We start from the raw sequence: 18,272 nt of genomic DNA on the forward strand, positions 1-18,272 counted from the left end.
GAGCATATGTCTATAGGACTTTTTTTCTTAGTTTTTTACTCCTCTACACGCTCCCGAAGTTTTGCCATTTAATTTGGAAACACCCTGTATATAGAGGAATCATAAGCTTCGAATGAAAGCTCGGTTTTACGTACGTTTATTAAAGCTTCCGCAATACAATTTATTAATCATCATTTGCACAACCTTATGTTTCTTCTCGTGGCATGAACTATTATTTACTATAAGATACATTGCACTTTTTCGTACCGAAAGTTCGACAGACGCCGCTTGATAATTTATTTTCCGTTTCTTTTTTTTCGTTTCACAACCTATTTCTTCGTTACGAAATGTCACGTCCTTGATCATGCTCGTTCTTCGATTTTCTTTGCGATACAATGCCGGCATTGGAAGATTATCGCTCTGTACCGTCGACGACGCGATGTAATAATAATATACAAAATAGAATATTTCGGAAATAACGCTCAGATCTGTACAACCGAAAAATTACACATTCACCGGTCTCATATTTATAATCGTACTTTTTTCATATATGTTATATATATAATATATATATATCTCTATGAATATAAACCTATGTAAATGTACATATACTGTCGATTTTGTGTACTTAGTTGAGTTTACATGCTTACACGGCACCACGCGAATGAGTATTTAGGACAGCGCGATTGCTCGTGCGTGCAAATGAACAAACGAGAATTGTAACGATATTTTGTGATTTTGCGCGGATAGTGTTAAATTAATGTTAATTCTTCTATTTTTGACAATAGGCCTGTTCTTTTTAGCTGAATTTCTTGCATGGTTCATCTTTTCTCTTTTTCTCTCCAACGTAGAGAGAAAAGGAAAAAAGATGAACCGTGCAAGAACTTTAGCTAAAAAGAACAGACCTACTCTCTTTGATCCTATAGAGATCTTTAAAATATACATTACGAAGTCCTTGAAATTTACACGAGTTTGGAGGAACTTTAAATCTCGACATTCATGTAACTTCCAAGGATCTATAGGCGATATTGAAAATCGAAGGATGCATTCTGGATCTTAGATTATTTAACATCCACGGTCTCATTCGAAGGAGGCATTGATGGATTCTTAAAATTTATTGATTTCATATGAACGTCTGATGTTATGGACTCAATTTTATTCAATTTTTTGCAGACTTTTTCGTTTATGTAAAGCTTTATACAAATCTTAGAATCCATAAATTTTAGTTTTATAAACTCATGGATTTACGAAAATACTTATTTTCTTAAATCTTCATTTTATAGAGTCATCATTTTTAATTTAGAAAACAAGGCATTTCGTAATTCATAAATTTCTCCTAATTTCTACATTTATAAATTTCCATTCTTAGTTTTAAAGATTGTGCCTTCCATTTTGTCATAAAGACCGTGAATTTTTGGATCCAGATACGTCGCAGAATACAGAGAGAAAGAGCGAGAAACTCTTTCGAACAGGCTGCACTTGAAGGATATTTGTGACGTAACAAAAAAGTTCATTTTCGCATAATGACGAGACTTATATGACAAGAAAAGACTCTGAGATTCAACAAATTGGTCGCGTCGTATCGTCGATGTGTTCGCTTAACAATTAATCAACGAATGTTATTTCCTGGTCGAGGAGCACTCGTGCATTCTTTCAGTCATTTGATGGCGTACGCAGGATACCGGAGCCCCTGCTTACGCGTGCCTCGTTTATGCGATATATAACAAGAAAACGCATACACATAAAAGAGGCCTTTAGATTCTGTTATTCAACAGCATTACGTTATCCTAGTACAGGATACGAACAAAACACATAAATGAGATAAAGAAGAGACAGCTTATTGTTTTTGTAAAGTCAAAAAAGTCCAGCATGAAATACTGCACATTTGTCACACAATTATAATATCGATATTATAATATAATATTATATATAAGATAGATTTAAACTTGTGATATGTAATCGTGAAGGTTTTATATCAAGGTTTTATTTTCAGATCGCAAATTTTCGATTTCACAGATTTCACAGATCTCGGTGTTACAACATTAATTCTATCTCTCTAACGTTTATTGATTTATAAATTCCTATTTTCCTAAATCTTAATTTCTTTTTATTCATAGATATCTTTTACACACATATATAGATATATATAATATATATACATATACAAATTCAATCTTTCGTGTAAATTTGTAAAAACAAAATTCTATCTTTGCTTTTGCATTTTTTAATCTGCAGAATTTGCTTGATTCATCGCCGATCATTCTGTTTTATATTCTTTATTTTCGCAACTCTTGAACTTGAAATAAAACACCATCTCTGCATTATCCCATTTTTGTGCCTCCGATGAATTATTAAGCACGTCAATGCCAATATCGTTACGACATTCACATTACCTATACGTTTTGATTAATACATAGTCGTTATCTCTGATAACAAACCTACTGAGTATAAGTGCCTTTCAACCAGTACGCAAACGCCAGTTATAAAAGCTTGCAACACGCATTCGCAATTTTCATGTGTATATGTACATTTCTTTCCCGAATAAAACTTTCTGCCTTCTTCCTTTACCCACTTACGATAAATAATATATTATTATATTAGGACGCTCAACACGTATCCATCCTAATCAATTTGGCATAGGAACCTTGTTAACGTATCGTTGAGCTCCATCTCTAATCAACAATTCTAATACTGTTCGTTCAACCGATACAAATCGAAAAAAATCGATTTCACCTTCTTTTCCGAGAATAGTCACGAATGTTCCATGACGCGAAGCCATGCTTCGTAAAATGTTTCTACAAAAATGTATAAAGTACGAATTAATATATAATTACAGATTGTTGTATATACAAACGTACAGTCTCGTCATGGAATGGTATACGACAATATATTATATTTAGATTAAATAATCTTACGATCGATCTTCTTGTACTACGTATACAATATTAAATCTCTAGTTTAAAAAAAATAATAATTGCTCGATTTACAGACCTACAATATAAGATCCTTGGATCCGTTACACATTTTCATTACGTTCTTTAGAAGAACTCGAATTTTCAGCATGTTTTTCTGAATCTCAATAAATTATAAAATATATGTATTTTCTTATTTGAATCCTAATTGCATGAAAATCTTAAAATTTTAATAGACAAATTTCAAAAATTTGCGAATTTTTACATATATAGATTCTATCCATGATTCCGAAAATCTTTTTCAACAGTTTCCAGATCCATGAATCCAACATTTGTATAATCTAATAAAATTCGGTAGAATCTTACAGTTAATATTTATTTTATATATGCCTGCATTTTTTTATAGATTCAATATTACTATTCCTGTTGCCAATCAATATGTGAGATCAACAAAAAGAGAAGTTTTCTAATGGAAAAGATAAAATGGATAAGCGGTATGTAAGATGTTCCGATAGTAAAATACGTATATTTTGTTAAAATTCACGTTATATCCTGAGTTCATCTCGTCCATTATCTTTATCGTGTTAAAACTGTCCCAAAAAGGGAGGCTGCCCATTAAATCTACATACTAATTCAAGGTCCATTATACCCAAATTTTATTACAGCTATAATTCGTAGCAAATTGCTCAAACGTCGGTGACTCTTATCGATGCTTCAGAAGAGTTTAACGAGAATATCTGTGTCCGAGATGTGGAACTCGAAAGCCGTCGAGATCGAGATTCCACTGTAACGTGGGTTCAGTTCGTCGCGTGACTGTTTCTACGTCTTAAAAACACTCTGCTATTGACCGGATAGACTCTAGTCAAGAGTATGAGCGAACTGCCTAGGGCCAGTTTGACGGGAGCTTGGCGGCCGCCGGGTAACCTGATGAACACTGTCGCCACTGCCGCAACACCGTCATCGGTGGGCTCGACAGCCACCGGTCTCACATCGCTGTGAAAGCTCACGTGTTTGCCTCGCCTGCCCTTACGTTGCGGCGAGCTCGGGCTACACTCGCCGCCGTCCCGGTCGTAGAGTATTGTCGCGGAGGCAAACGGTCGTTTCGCCATGTGCAACATTTCTACGACGTGTCGACGTCGGGCACGGCGTAAATCTGCCGACTGCTTCGCCTTCCACGCAATTACGCACCCCGCCAAGAACAGAAAGAAGCAGGAGAAGAAGCACGAAAAGAAGACGAACAGATCGATGTGCAACTGATCCTGACGGAAGAAAATCATGCCGTAGGCGGCTCGACCATTCAGTTCCGGATTCACCGGGTCAATCGCTTGTAGCACGATGTGAAACTTGGTCTGGCCCAACTCGTGTTTGTCTTGTGGTAACGTCAATACCAGTCGATTTGTCAGATTATGAATCACCAGAAAGGTGTTCCGCCTCTCGATCGTCAGAAAGCTGGCAAGATTGTCCTCGAGCCAGTGCTCCATCACGAAATATTGTTGTCCGGTATTCCATCGAATTGGCTCCATGGTAGAGCCATTAACCGCACCAAGGTGAGGATGAAACTCAACGATCCGGAATCTGTTAGAAGGCTGATCAGGCCGTAATCTGAACCTGTTATCTAATTCAACCTACGAATATAATGAATATTCTAGACATCTTTCTTGATAGATAAATAAAAACATTATAAAATTTATAAATGTGCAAAAATTGAAAAGAATCGTAAATCTTAGATATAATGAATGATAAGGTTGATATAGCAAACTATATAGCAATCAATATTTTGATTAGCATAAAGGCAAATAAATCCAAATTTATAGATCGTTTAAGAATTAAAAAATTTTAAATATAAACGAGCTTTAAAATGGAAAAAAAAACTAGAATAGAGAAAATTAAGTCGTACATCTTGATATCCAGTCGTTGAATTTAAAGTGACGACGAAGGAATCATCTCGCGGACTCAAGAACAGATCCAAGGCACCTTGGGTGACATCCACCATCACTCTGATGTCCACGTTCATGAATCGCGGTTGCACCATGTAGAAGACGGTTTGGCCAGGGTTTAGGGGTTTCGGCTTCATCTTGCATTCGTCTGAAATAGGGAAATGTAGGGTCTCCTTTTAGACACGCGAAAATGGCAAATTGTCAAACAACTTATAGTAGAAGAAAGAAGATACGAACCGAAGGATACGTAAGATGCTCCCACAAAATAGAACGTTGCAATTTAAGAAAAATAATTACTTAACTAAAGTGTCGAATGAGTGAGTACAAACATACATATTGAAGTGAGGTCGAAATTGTAACCAGTATTTTTAATCAAAGTAATATTGATTAGTATACATACGTATATTAACGTTAACATTATTTATTTTCATATTAAAGAAAAAAAAAACAGCACATAAGTGATTTGAAAACAAAAATGTAGGTATCATTGCGAGTTAACTATCAAATTTACTAAAATATAAAAAAAATTGTACAGGATATTATACAATTTTTACACGTTAGACGTATTAGTTATCGTTATGATGATGTGAAGATTTAGTCTGTTTGCAAGATTGTATGCTCACCTATTAATTTCGAGTCGAAACACATTTTATTGTCGACTGTGACGGTCTTGTAGCACTGATGGCCCATTGTCGGGGTGCCGGCGTAATTCTCTCTACACTTGCTGCATTGCACCATCCAGCACGGATGTGTGCCGCCCGTGTTCGTACCCTTTATAGGACCACTCGTGCAGGACGGTTCGCTTTCGGTGTTGTTGCCGCAGTTGCACTTCTCGCCAGTCACAGGATCGCACGTGAAGCCATGGCCGTGACATTCACAAGGTCGACACACGTCTCGAAGGTCTTCTGTCCCCCGGAAGTATCCGGTCATGCATTCGCCGCATTTGTCGCCCCTTGTGTTGTTCCCACAGTTGATACATTTCGCTTTCGCCACTGGTCCTTCTTCCAATTGCCTACTCAACTTCTCTATCGACATTTTGTCCACCGAATTCGGATCGGGTACGGTCACATTGTCGTTGATGCAGATCCGAGTGTGCCCGTTGCAATATTCAAGACACGGCACGCACTGACCGTTGTCCGCAGGATTGCCGACGTACAATGGTAAACATTTCTCGCATTGTTTTCCCATCGTGTTGTTATGACATTTCGTGCAGTTATCGAGCTTGTCCGGACCAGCGCAATCGCTATGGCCGTTGCATTGGCATTGAATGGAGCAATTCGAGCCGACGTAACCAAAATCACAACGGCACAGGTCGGGCTTCACACATGTGCCTCTCACGCAACCCTGTGTACACATTGGCACGCAAATTTTCTTGCCAAAGTCGTTTCCCCAGGTAGTTTCGGTCTTATATCCATCCCCGCATTTACACTCGAAGCCCTCCTCCAAGTCAAAACACTTCTCGCTCTTCGGTGAACACGTATGGTGTCCGTTCTCGCACTCGTTCTCCGGTGGACAGCGGACGTAATGCCACGAGAAATCTGGTTTCGGCACCGCGGTGAGCAACGACATCGTAACATTGTCCTGTACTTCTGAAGAGTCCACGTGATATGGATGCAACGTTGTTGTGATCGGTGGCTCGACTTCTGGGAAGTGTTGACGATAAAGCATTTCGCAGGTACCGCCCGCTGGATGATCCGCCGGCGCTTCAAGTGATCCTTCTGTGCATATTCCTTGACCGGTTACATTAGCAGAGTCCAAGGAGCACCAGCCGCAATGCGAATGCTTCAAACAGGTGCTGCACTGCTTGAACACTGAGCATGGTTCCGGGCAGTGGTCCATATCCGCGTTACGCAACACCAAACCGCAAACACCGCCGGCGCAATAAAGCGGCTGATACGATGGTGAGATGCATTCGTTCAATTGCGTAGACCATCTACATTCGCTCCATCCACCTTCAGCTCCAGTACCCTTCAGACAACTCCTGCAGTCTTTGTGGTCGGAGCACCTCTTTTCACACTGCGTGCTGCTCATTTTGATGCTAGTCCGCTCGAAGATGTTAATCTTCACGCAATTCCAGTCGTAGACGGGCTCGCCCGTCAGCTCCATTCCCAATTCGTTAGTTTTCAATACTTGCCTCGTCCACACGCACTCATCCAGACCGTAACACTTCTCGCAATCACTCGCTGGACACAACCGTTCCCCGCATTGATTCACATTACTTACCGATGTGTCGCATCTAATCATCATGTCTTGTGTCTGATCGTTGCAATCTTTGTCCGATGGGATGCACTTACCATGCGGACAATTAGTGCACCACTTGCAAACAGGCTCGTTGTCTTTGTAATACGGCCACTCCGCCAGACATTCCGTGCATGTCCTAAAGGTCTGGCACTTTCTGCTCGCCATCCAGTCCGAATTGCAGAATATTCCGTTCGATCGTTGTGCTTGAGTCACGTTGATGTCACACTTGTCACCCCGGTTGCTTGATACCTCGTTGGAGAAACAGAGGGAAGTGTTGGTGCCATTGAGCGTAGTGACAGCGCAGAACGAGCAACCGAAATATTTCCTGCACGTGATCTTATCCTTCCAAAGATTGCACAAATCCTCCGGTATGTTAATCAATGTGACGTGACTCTTAATACCACCGTCAAACCCACCAACAACGTAAACGGCGTTCGACTCTGGATCGGCATGGGTCATCGCGTGGGCGTAGGCTGGTGGTGGCGGACTGCCGATTGTCTCCGTGTCTTTCGTTATCAAACGTATCCACAGATTGCATGAGTATTTGTACGCTATTAGCGAGTCCGAGGTGTTGTGAGGATTTTGCCGGCCGCCAAATATTACCATATATTCGTCAGTCGTAACCGCAGAATGAAGAAATCTAGCTTGAGGTAAACTGTTGCCATCGGTGATTTCGTCTTCAAATGGTGGTAGTACCGACCACGTTCGTGTTTTATAATTCAAGGCATACAATCTGTTCGAAATAAACGTTCTATTTACCGCATAAGTGTAGCCACCAAAGACGTAGAGACTATCAGACTTACTATGATATACTGTAGAGTGACCGTAAACACCTACAGGCCCATTCCCTACAGTGTTCACTGTGTCCCAAGTCTCAGTTTCCAGATTAAATTCCCAGACCACGTCTAGATATCCGTATTTAGGACTAAATCCACCAATTAGAATCAAACTCTCCGACTCTCCATCTCTACGCAAGGTCAACGTATGACCGGCCAGAGGCAGCGGCTCCTTCTTTAATTCGTCCTGCACGATTTGGCTCCATCGCTGGTTCTGCAAACTGAATTTCCAAAAGTCACTGAGAGTATTGTTCGACAGTCCTTGTACGTCTTCGTCCTTCATTGACAGACCGCCGTAGACGTAGATCTGTTGCCTACTGTGCACAATTTCAGCTGCGTGAAAGTAGCGACCCTGTGGCATGGACGCCTCTGAGGTAGATTCCACTGTCACTGGCATCCATGTATTGTTTTTTGTGTCGAAAAGTCTAATGTCATTCAGAGGTCCGTGACTGAGCGAATAACCACCGAACATCCATAAACTACCGCGTCGATCAGCCACCAAGCTGTGTCCGAAGCGTGGCAACGTTTTCCTCAAGTGGTCTAGAGGATCGGCCAAATACTCTGAATTGAATAGTTCTGTGAATGTTAGCTGGTAGTTTTTGAGTGGGATAGAGCAATCGCGTCCACCGTAGCCTGGCACACAAACGCACCGACCATAGCCCTTGTCGCAGATGCCGCGTTTCTCGGAAGCAGTACAGTTTTCCGGACAGACCTCCACGTCGCAGTTGATGCCGACGTAACCGGATTTGCAGAGACAGTTGCCGTTGCGGCACTCGCGATTTCCCGGACAATTGTTGCACGTCATTATCACATAGCTCGCATTAAAACCCTCCACTTCGTCCAGTTGTTTATAATGCACTGTTAGAAATCCGGATTTGGCCTCCACCGTGACTGGATAGTTAGTGCTTTCTGTGCAGTACACGCCCAGTAATTGACTCTGGTGACCACCGGTAGATGAGACAAATTCGGGTAGACCATCATACACATACAGGCTGTTCTCCTGGCAACTTACATTGATATCATCATGGATAGTAAATTGTATCACGCTTTGAATTGCCGGAGTGGTTGCATCTAAAGAGAGCTCTGTCTCGGGGCCAACAATCCAGAGACACTCTCTTGTCGGTGAATCGCCCATGTAATTGTCCCAAAGCGAAGATTGCGAATGTCGAGAACCAAGACCTTGCTTACCGTTTCCTTCACCGCCCAGCATACCCCGAGACATGCAGCCGTAGTAGCACATCCCGCCATTACGCGGATCCCCGTAATAGTCCCGTTTGCAACGCTGGCACTTATCGCCTTCAGTATTATCGCGGCAGAAACACATGCCAGTCTGCCGATCGCAAACGCCGAGCTCCACGTCGCCATGCCCATTGCAATTGCATTCGCGACAGCCCAATGGTGTCGTCGCGTTTCCGTAACTTCCTGCCTTACATTCTTCGCAGTAACGTCCGATCGTCCAGTCTTGACACTCGTCGCAAATACCTGGTCCCTGAACGAATGTTATTAAATTTTTAATTTTGACTATTTTGTATTATACTATTTTTATTTATTAACTTTTTAAATATTTTAACGACAGACTTTGGCTCGTAGCCCTTTCTTTTTCTCGCTTGTATAATATAAGATTTGAAGAACACAAAAAATATAGAATTTATTGTTTTAAATTCTGTTATAGAGATAAACATGCATTGAAAATTTTTTGTAAAATATTTTTTTAATTAGTCTCGGTGTCACCAGAACCCATATGTTTCAGTTAATTAAAAATCCAATCGATTTTGTGAGTTTTCAAGAGTTATGGCGAGAATTAACAATAAAAACAAATTCATTTTCTGTATGCGATCATTGTTTACCTGCAAGCATGTGGAATGGTTATAACAGCCGCAGTTCGTCCGACAATCCGGTCCGGTCCAGCCCAGGTTGCACTCACACTTGTAATCCGGCGCCTCGCTGCAATATCCGTTGACGCATCTCTCATAGCAGGTCTTGGTACAATTCTCTTTACCATCGCCATTAAAACCGCGCTTGCATTGACAACTGAAGCTGCCGTGAGTATTCGTGCAAAGCGCATCAGGATGGCAGTCGTGCAGGCCGAGATCGCACTCGTCCACGTCCGGACACTGCGCGTACGCCCAGCCAGACTCATCAGCGTTCAAACTACTGTTCCGATACTCGTTGATGATCGCACTGCAATTGACGTGAGCCTGATTGAAGTCGCCCTGCACGCACACGCCAGTGATAGGATTCTCCAGACTGTAACACCAGCCGCAGCTGAGTGAATGCAGGCAACTGGAACAGTTGGAGTGCCGACTGCAGCTCTTGCACTGATCGTTACCAGTGAGCGACGAGCCACTGCGCGACGTGACACCCATCAGGCCCGCCTGGTCCATCCATTCCCGGCACAGACCGAACTGGTATTCTGATGTGTACACCGAGAATGAGAAACACTCCCGCGTGGCCTCGCACCACACGCATCTGCCACGCTCGTCCAGGCACTTCGTGCAGTTGGAGCGTTGTCGGCATGGAATTGGGCACTCATACAGACTCACCACGGCGTTAGGCAATCGACCGATTCGTGCGCATCTCGCCTCCTCCGTCCACCACTCACACAGTTTAGTGTTCACGCATGACTCGCAGGAGATGTAATTGGAACAGTTAGCGCACGCTGAAGGCGTGATCGTCAAGTAGTGCCATTCACGTACCGTTTCGCCGCGCTCCTTATCCCACTCTACATCTTTTACGCAGCTCTCCGTTTCATTAACGGAGCGCGGTAAACATTCGTTGGTAATATCGCACCAGCCGCACGAAGAGTCAGTCAAACAGTGCAGACAATTACTGTACTGATGACAAGAACCGTTCTGATACGGCTCCAAGTACTCGAATGTAAAGACCTTTCCATTTTCCATATTCTTGTTATGCATGATTTCCATTTTACTCGCATAAGCGTAGCTCGTGGTCACCATTCTTTTCGATTCGAAGTCCAACAAATAACGACCCGGTTGCAACTCCATCGAATCTTCACCTGGCCATGTCGTCGGTATACACTGTGATGTCTCCGCAGTTAAATTGGCGACCAATTCCTGAGTAAAAATTAAAAATTATGGATAGTTAAATTTCAGCAGAACTTGAAAATATCGAAGTCGTTTGACCAGTTCATGCGCGTGACAATATCTCAATTAAAAAATTTTCTCTTCAATAAATAAAAATAAAATTACTTTAAATGATTTTAAATTTTAAATTTACTTTTTCCTTTCACACACTATCTTGTAATATTTTTATTATAATTTTTATTTTTTTTTACTTTCCAATACAATTAGAAACCACGAAAGTTGCTAAATAATAAGAATAACTCACCAACTTATCAGGATCATCGTTTCGTGACACGTGAAGTGTCGCACTGTTGTAACTGACGCAGATTTTCAGGTGCTCCGCTGTGCCATCCCAAAAATAATTTGGCGGTCTAAGAAAGCCAGTCAACCGGGCAATCATTTCGCCGCCCAATGCTGATTCTGTCTTCGCACCTTGCATGGATGGTACATTAAAGTCGACCGTAGTTGCGTTCACTATGGCGACTGAGTCAGGTTGGCTGAAATTCACTGGTGGCTTGTACTTGAGGAAAGTCAAACCCGGCCTTTTATCCATTTCTCGACACTCTTCGGCCTTGGTAATCTCCGTGCCTTTCGAGCCCCACCAGCCTGGTATCTGCGAAGGCGTGTCGTCCCGCAGGCCGCATACCCCGTAATTGTCATCTTTGTGGTGACAGCGAGCGTTTTGGACACACCAAGTGCATGTGCCTAAATTTAACTTATTCGAGACGGATTTCCTGCCGCGGAAATTCGTGCCCCAACCACCACCAGGTTGACCATGTATTAGACAAGAGTGACAATCGCCTAGAGCAGGACAGACTCCCGGACAGCGCGTCGTTTGTAGATTCGTCGTACAATTGCTGCCTATCGTCCGTCCATAGCATATCTGCAATGTGTCAAGAAATTTCATACATCAGAGCGTATAAACAAAAGTTACTTTATGAATATATGTATAACGAGATTAATGAATAAAATACCTCATCCGCGGAACACCAGCCACATTCTGGATTTGCTGCGCACTCCATTAAGCTTTTGTGCCTCGAGCAAATTTGTTCTGGCTCGATGTAATCCTCGTCTCCCGGTGCTAACATAGGCGGCAAAGTGTATGCAAGAAGATCTGCATTTACGTTGCCATGATATCCACCAACGAGCAACAAGGTATTTCCGTTACGTACATCTGCCGCATGAGCGAATACACCTTGCTGTTTAGGATAACGAGAATCTAAAAGTGGAAAAACAAATTTAAATATGTAAAATATGTAAAATATGTAAAATATGTAAAATATGTAAAATATGTAAAATATGTACAATAAAATAAATTTGCTTTACCTTTATCATTTAAGCCTAACACTTCGTGGCTCACCCAAGTGTGACAGCCAAGATGATAAAGATACATCTGATTATCGTAACAGATTTCCTCTTTGTTATGTCTATGAGAATATCCACCAAATACTACCAGATAATTTCCTGCCATAATAATAAATAAAAAATTATGTATTTTTTACAAATATACAGGGTGTCCCATTTTAAATAATGCATTAAGATTTCTCGAAAATGATAGATACGAAAAAATATTTCAAACAAAAGTTGTATGGTTCGAAGGAGGACATAAGAAGATACTATTGATTTGACCTTGGGTGGCGTAGTCAAGGCCAGGTCAAGATCACGTCATTTTTTTTAATGGAACCCCCTATTTTTCATTACATTTTCTTATAGCTTACCTTGAGAGCTTTTTAAAACACTATAATAAAATATCTTTTCATTAAGTATTTTTCGAATTATAAAAGGCTCGAAAGTTACAGTACAGCCGGTATTAGCATTACGCAAGTTGTCCGACCGACGGCTAAAACCTCTTGAATGTTGTTCAGGATCATGTCCTGGATAACATTTGTCAAGATCAAGGCCATTAGGCCTTGAAGGTTATGGAGGTTGTACCTCTTATTTTCATTTTTACGTAAAAATGAATTTTTAGTGCATATAACTTTTATTTGAAACATTTTTCTATCATAATTTTCGAGAAATCTTAATGCATTATTTAAAATGGGACACCCTGTATGTGTGTTCGTGTGCGTGCGTGCGTGTGTATATTTATAATATAATCATATATTTTATATTTCTAAAAATTATTCTATTTGATAACAAGTAATTACCTATGATATTACATGTGTGGAACGCGCGTTCTCTTGGCACGTATGTCTCTCGCAAGTGAGCTCTTGGATAATGGATCTCAGACCAAACTTTTCTATCTAGTTGAAAGACGAACATTCGATCCGATAATTTACTGAAACGGGCGACGCTGGCAACCACACCGCCGTACACCAGGAGGGAATTGGTAGCACGATGATATACAGTTGAATGCGCTACCACGCGTACGTCAAGTTCCTTACCGCCTCGAGGTCTTACTTCTATCCACCTCTCATTAATCGCCGTAGGATCCGCTATAATTATGCGTCAATTACGTTAATATTTTTCCATACACATGTCTCATATATGTAGAAATTATATAAACGTACATTTTTTAGATTTTTGTTTTAATAAATTGGCAATAAATAAACTTAAACTTACATAAGCGCAACTTGATTTTATATAAGCTGGACGAAAACTCTCCGTCAACAGTACTGCCTCCGAATAAATAGATGTAGTCACCTGCCAAAGTTAGAGTGTGCCTTGTGAGGCTCGGCGGGTAGAAAGGGGAGTTTTTAGCGCGTAATGTCCACACGCGTTTTATCACATTATAATGCCATAGTTCGTTCGATAGAGTACCATCTTCCACTTTTCCTCCATAGATCACAAAACCATCTGAAAATACGAAGATTTGATTTGTTCAAAGTTTACAATTTTATTATAAATATACGTTAGTTTGTTTAAATAATACTGTGATAATAAATTACAGTAACTTTATCTTTTTCATCTATATTTTTAATAAATGCAACTATAAAAGATTTCTTCTTTTATTTTCACTTTTAGATCTATTATTATGCCACGACACAATACAAATCAGTTTCGATGCTTATTCGAACAAAATTAAAGTAAAAATAATGTTTTCTGAAACAAGGTTATCAACTATTTGTTTTATTTTATATTAATTAGTACTAAAAATATAATAAATTTAAATATCGACAGACCTTGGTATTTGCACGCAGCATGACCATATCGAGGACTCGGTTTGGGTAATTCGTCAACGGTTGATTCTGTAACTTCCTCTTTCAACGAATCACTTGTGGTTAATTTTGAATCCGTAAATTCAGGAACGAAAACATTCTCTTCCGCAGATCCTGCTACGATTTGCTCCTCCCATTTTATATCATCGTTCTGCATATCTGTTGCATCACGTTCTCTGTACAGGTTTTCCAAGTTTCTGCGATATCTTTAATAAATACAAACATTATGTAATATTAATTTAAATCGAACTGCACAAATAGAAAGCATAAAGAATTACAGACGTATAAAACTTTAAATGAAATTATTCTAAAATCACTTTAACTAATTGATGAGTCTTTATTTATGATTCTAATTAAATTCCAATTAAAAGAATATGATAGTAAGCTTTTTGTATGTATATATATATATAGATCTTACCAATTTTTATATCTTTACATAAGCAAAATATAAAATCAACAGTGTATTGTTCCGAATTTCCAAGACCGGTTTCGAGATATTAAATTACTGAGTCACTTACTACCTTGTTGACATTTGCGAATATCGCGGTCTTATATTTCGGGGATGCTTTCTCCTTGGATCACCGTTCCTATCGATCCTAATGGTGCTTCTGCTTTTTTCGGTTTCCTTGTCCTTAGGCATGTTCCTGAACTCTCGCGAGTGTTGACCGTCAGCAGTCCGGTCGAGCAGGCCGAAAGTATTGTTATCTTTAATACTATAAAGCACCTTCCAGAATAAAGATGTCGTTGGTAGGCCGTATATCTCTTTGGCACCAGGATGGCGTTGTAATTCGGTAGCGATCAATGTAGGATCTAAATATTCGGCAGATGCGGCGCCTTCTGTGAATATAAAACAATGTTGAGAAATTATTTTCGTTTTTTGATGTTTAACATTCAAAGTAGAAAGAATTTTATCACATTCTATATCATAATTAAATTACTGTATACACGTTAGAAAAAAATAACAAAAATTTAATGAAAATATAATTACAAAGAAATTATATAAACAGATTGTCTTAAACATTTTTACGTGAAATTTGTGCATTAATTTACCTAATACATTTCCATATTCATCTTCCCATTCACTTGTGCTAAACCTATATACTTCTAAGTCACTGAGTATATAATTGAGATCATAGCCGCCAAAAACATAAAGTGAGTCTGTTTCCTGAACATAGATCGCTGTATGAGCTGCACGTGGCCTTAGTCCACCTTCCGAATGCGAGAGCCAATGCCATCTACATAAATAATTAGATTATTGAAATTTTTTATTTGTTCATCTGTTTATATATTAATCTACGCAAAATTTAATACAAAATATAAGAAAAATTTGTTACTTTGTCATTAAATAATAATGTAAGGACAACAAAAGCACAAAGATGTAATTTAATAGGATAACGTACCGATTTCCTTCAGGATGCGTTTTGTGCAACGAACAAGATTGTCCGGAGTATCCACCGTTGCATTTGCATCTTTTTACACCGCAAATACCTGCCTGACTGCAATTGTTTGGACAGAGAGCTCGGGAACAATCTTTGCTTCCCCAATCATTTTCGCAGAAGCACGTATTATTAATACACTTTCCGTGATGAGTACAATTGTTCGGGCAATCCGTGACCGAAAATTCTGCATGGAAACCGTCTAGGACGTAATTTGTGTCACTATATAATAATATCAACATCTATAAAAAAATAGTTACATTAGAGTATTTTGCACTATACAATATTTTATATCATGATAATATTTTGTGTAATGTTTCATTTTTATTCATTATTATTGCGTGAATTTAGTAGTAACTCATATTGTATTTCAATTATATATTATTTCGTTATATATTTTTACATTTATAATTAGTTTTCGTAATTTCTTATTAATAAAAATTATACTTTTCATATTTAATTCATGCCACATAACATTCATCAGTAAACTATGCGATATTGCGAAATCATAAATCTGCAAAACATTATCTAATGTTATTCCTGTGGAATATACTTACATAACCAGATGATGATGTCACTTGCTGCGGCTCTGTTTTGCCACTGAAGCTACCCAGAAGCGGTGAACGAAAGGAATCCCCATCATAAACAAACACATAGTCATAACTGCATTCTGTGCCCATCGTCCGAAAACTTAATGTAATAAATTGGCGGCTATGGTTAGCTACAACGAGATATAGAATATAAATTCTATATTATAATCATACTTTACTATTTAAAAGCAACAAGTCCTTTCATCTGTACCTTTAATGAGCCATTCACAGTGAGAATCTTGAGTATAATTCGAGCCCATGGGCCCATCGCTGATGATTCCCCATGACTCCGTGAAAACTTTTCTTGTCTTATCGCACGGCACTTGCTTTGGAGATGCCTGCGGAGCTAAATAGAAGCCCGGCAGCAGACAACTCCATATTACAATCCATGCTGTGGTGGATGTCGTCCACCCCATCACAGCGTATTCACCTCAATGTCGTTTAACAGCACATAGGTATCATCATTCGTAGGTATTAAATAATTTCTTGAGCAATTACGCTGTGTATTTACAGAGAGAGTCATATCTGGAAAAAAAACATACAATTTATTATTTTATCCATGTGTGTCACATTGAGTTTTTAGTACAAGATAAGGAACATCTTCATTCGCTCAAGAACAAATTTACACAGCTGCATGCTATATTACAGATTAACACACAATGCAATTTACAAGATACAATATGTTACACGATTAGACTTTAAATACTGTTTTACAATGTTCAGTGTTTTCAGATATTTCAAGCTTTGAAAATGGTTACTGTGTTTTATTTGTAATGGATGTCATTAATATATTAATATTGTAAAATTCAAGGATGATACATTGACTGTTTTTCTAACACATTGAGTACGCTCCACGCTATACATATAATGTACACTAACATTGTGTAAGACATAACGTGTGTTTGCTGTTAGCGTATGCTTAACGCAAACAGCAAACACATGTTAAAAACACAGCCAAAGTATTGTCCTTGAATTTTGCAATATCAATATTATATCAATTTAGCAAATAACACATAAAAAAATACAGCAATAATTTTTTACTCTATAATTTATGATAAAATATACTTTAGACTGTTCAAACTTTTACATGTGTGTGGTAAGATAATGTTAAATCTTAGTGACATATTTTGCAAGACAATGCAAAGTTGAAAATCAAAGGTTTTTAGGGATTGTACCGTTACTAATGCACTTCTGTACCAAAACTTTTGTCGTCGCACAGTGAGACAAAATCAACGCCCGGAAGATATTGTTAAGTAGCCAAAGAAACACCTGACGATCGACAATTTCTTAACAAACGTCACGAGTGAGTGTGTGAAATATTCGCAACGTACACGTCGTGCAACGTGTTGAAGGACAATCCCCCGGAGCGCGAGCCAGCATCGCACGAGAACGCAAGGCCCTCGGCTCCTGATCAATTTGCAAATAAGCACAAATAAGCAAATGACATACACGCACACTCCCGCACACGCGCCCATGCGCGCGCTCGCGCGGTACACACACACACATACACACACGTGCCCATGAACTTTCCGCACCTATCACGAGACGAGGACGACGGCGACGGTGATGTCGAGTGTAACATAATAAGCTCCAGAGGAACTGGTCTTGCGCTTGTCTTCACGAAAAAACGGAAAAGTCACAGAACCCGAGTAAAATCTTGGGAACTAAATGGTCACACCTCTGTCGATGGGACGGAGTCGCGCGGTATCCTCCGGCAGAGATGGAGGGAGAAAGGATGGATAGAGGGAGGGAAAACGAGAGACAGAGAGTGTATCAAAACATCACCGGGAGGGGAAAGTTGTGAGCTGCCCGAATAGACCGAATGGTACCGTGCGAAGCACCAAGCTTGCCGGTGACAACCTTATGCCTTGAATCTTGTCGCGGGCGAGAAACGTGCGACAAGTCACGGGCGACGGACGTACGCCAGGACGCCCAGGACTCTGGACTGCAAGCGACCGTGACGTAAACGCGCCGCAAAACGTCGCGAATCGGCACGGTACTTCGCCTTGTTCGACTGCCCCGCTGTGTGCATTGCTTTTTATGGTCGCGCCTAGAGTGGGGGAAGCACCGCGCGTCCATTATGGACGCTTATATTTAAAT

At 40.0% G+C, this 18,272-nt stretch overlaps 1 protein-coding gene across 2 annotated transcripts; it reads right to left on the bottom strand.

The window, feature by feature from the left end:
- Window positions 1-3,284: 3,284 nt before the first annotated feature.
- Window positions 3,285-18,072, bottom strand: Megf8 (multiple EGF like domains 8). Of its 2 annotated transcripts, XM_018459349.1 has the most exons (17): window positions 17,708-18,072; window positions 16,384-16,697; window positions 16,140-16,303; window positions 15,547-15,824; window positions 15,197-15,381; window positions 14,668-14,983; window positions 14,111-14,352; window positions 13,551-13,784; window positions 13,136-13,423; window positions 12,315-12,452; window positions 11,963-12,207; window positions 11,254-11,871; window positions 9,753-10,979; window positions 5,452-9,394; window positions 5,066-5,083; window positions 4,789-4,976; window positions 3,285-4,516 (listed from the first exon to the last, which is right to left on the bottom strand). In XM_018459349.1, the coding sequence occupies exons 2-17, from the start codon at window positions 16,586-16,588 to the stop codon at window positions 3,689-3,691; spliced, it is 9,117 nt and encodes a 3,038-aa protein (XP_018314851.1). In that variant the 5' UTR covers window positions 16,589-16,697; window positions 17,708-18,072; the 3' UTR covers window positions 3,285-3,688. The 2 variants fall into 2 exon arrangements, with proteins under 2 accessions (XP_018314851.1, XP_018314853.1); XM_018459351.1 differs by lacking the exons at window positions 5,066-5,083; window positions 17,708-18,072 and adding an exon at window positions 17,348-17,533.
- Window positions 18,073-18,272: the final 200 nt, after the last annotated feature.

The sequence above is a fragment of the Mycetomoellerius zeteki genome, unplaced genomic scaffold, assembly GCF_001594055.1.
Source record: "Mycetomoellerius zeteki isolate Tzet28-1 unplaced genomic scaffold, Tzet1.0 scaffold82, whole genome shotgun sequence".
In the NCBI taxonomy this organism is placed as follows: domain Eukaryota; kingdom Metazoa; phylum Arthropoda; class Insecta; order Hymenoptera; family Formicidae; genus Mycetomoellerius; species Mycetomoellerius zeteki.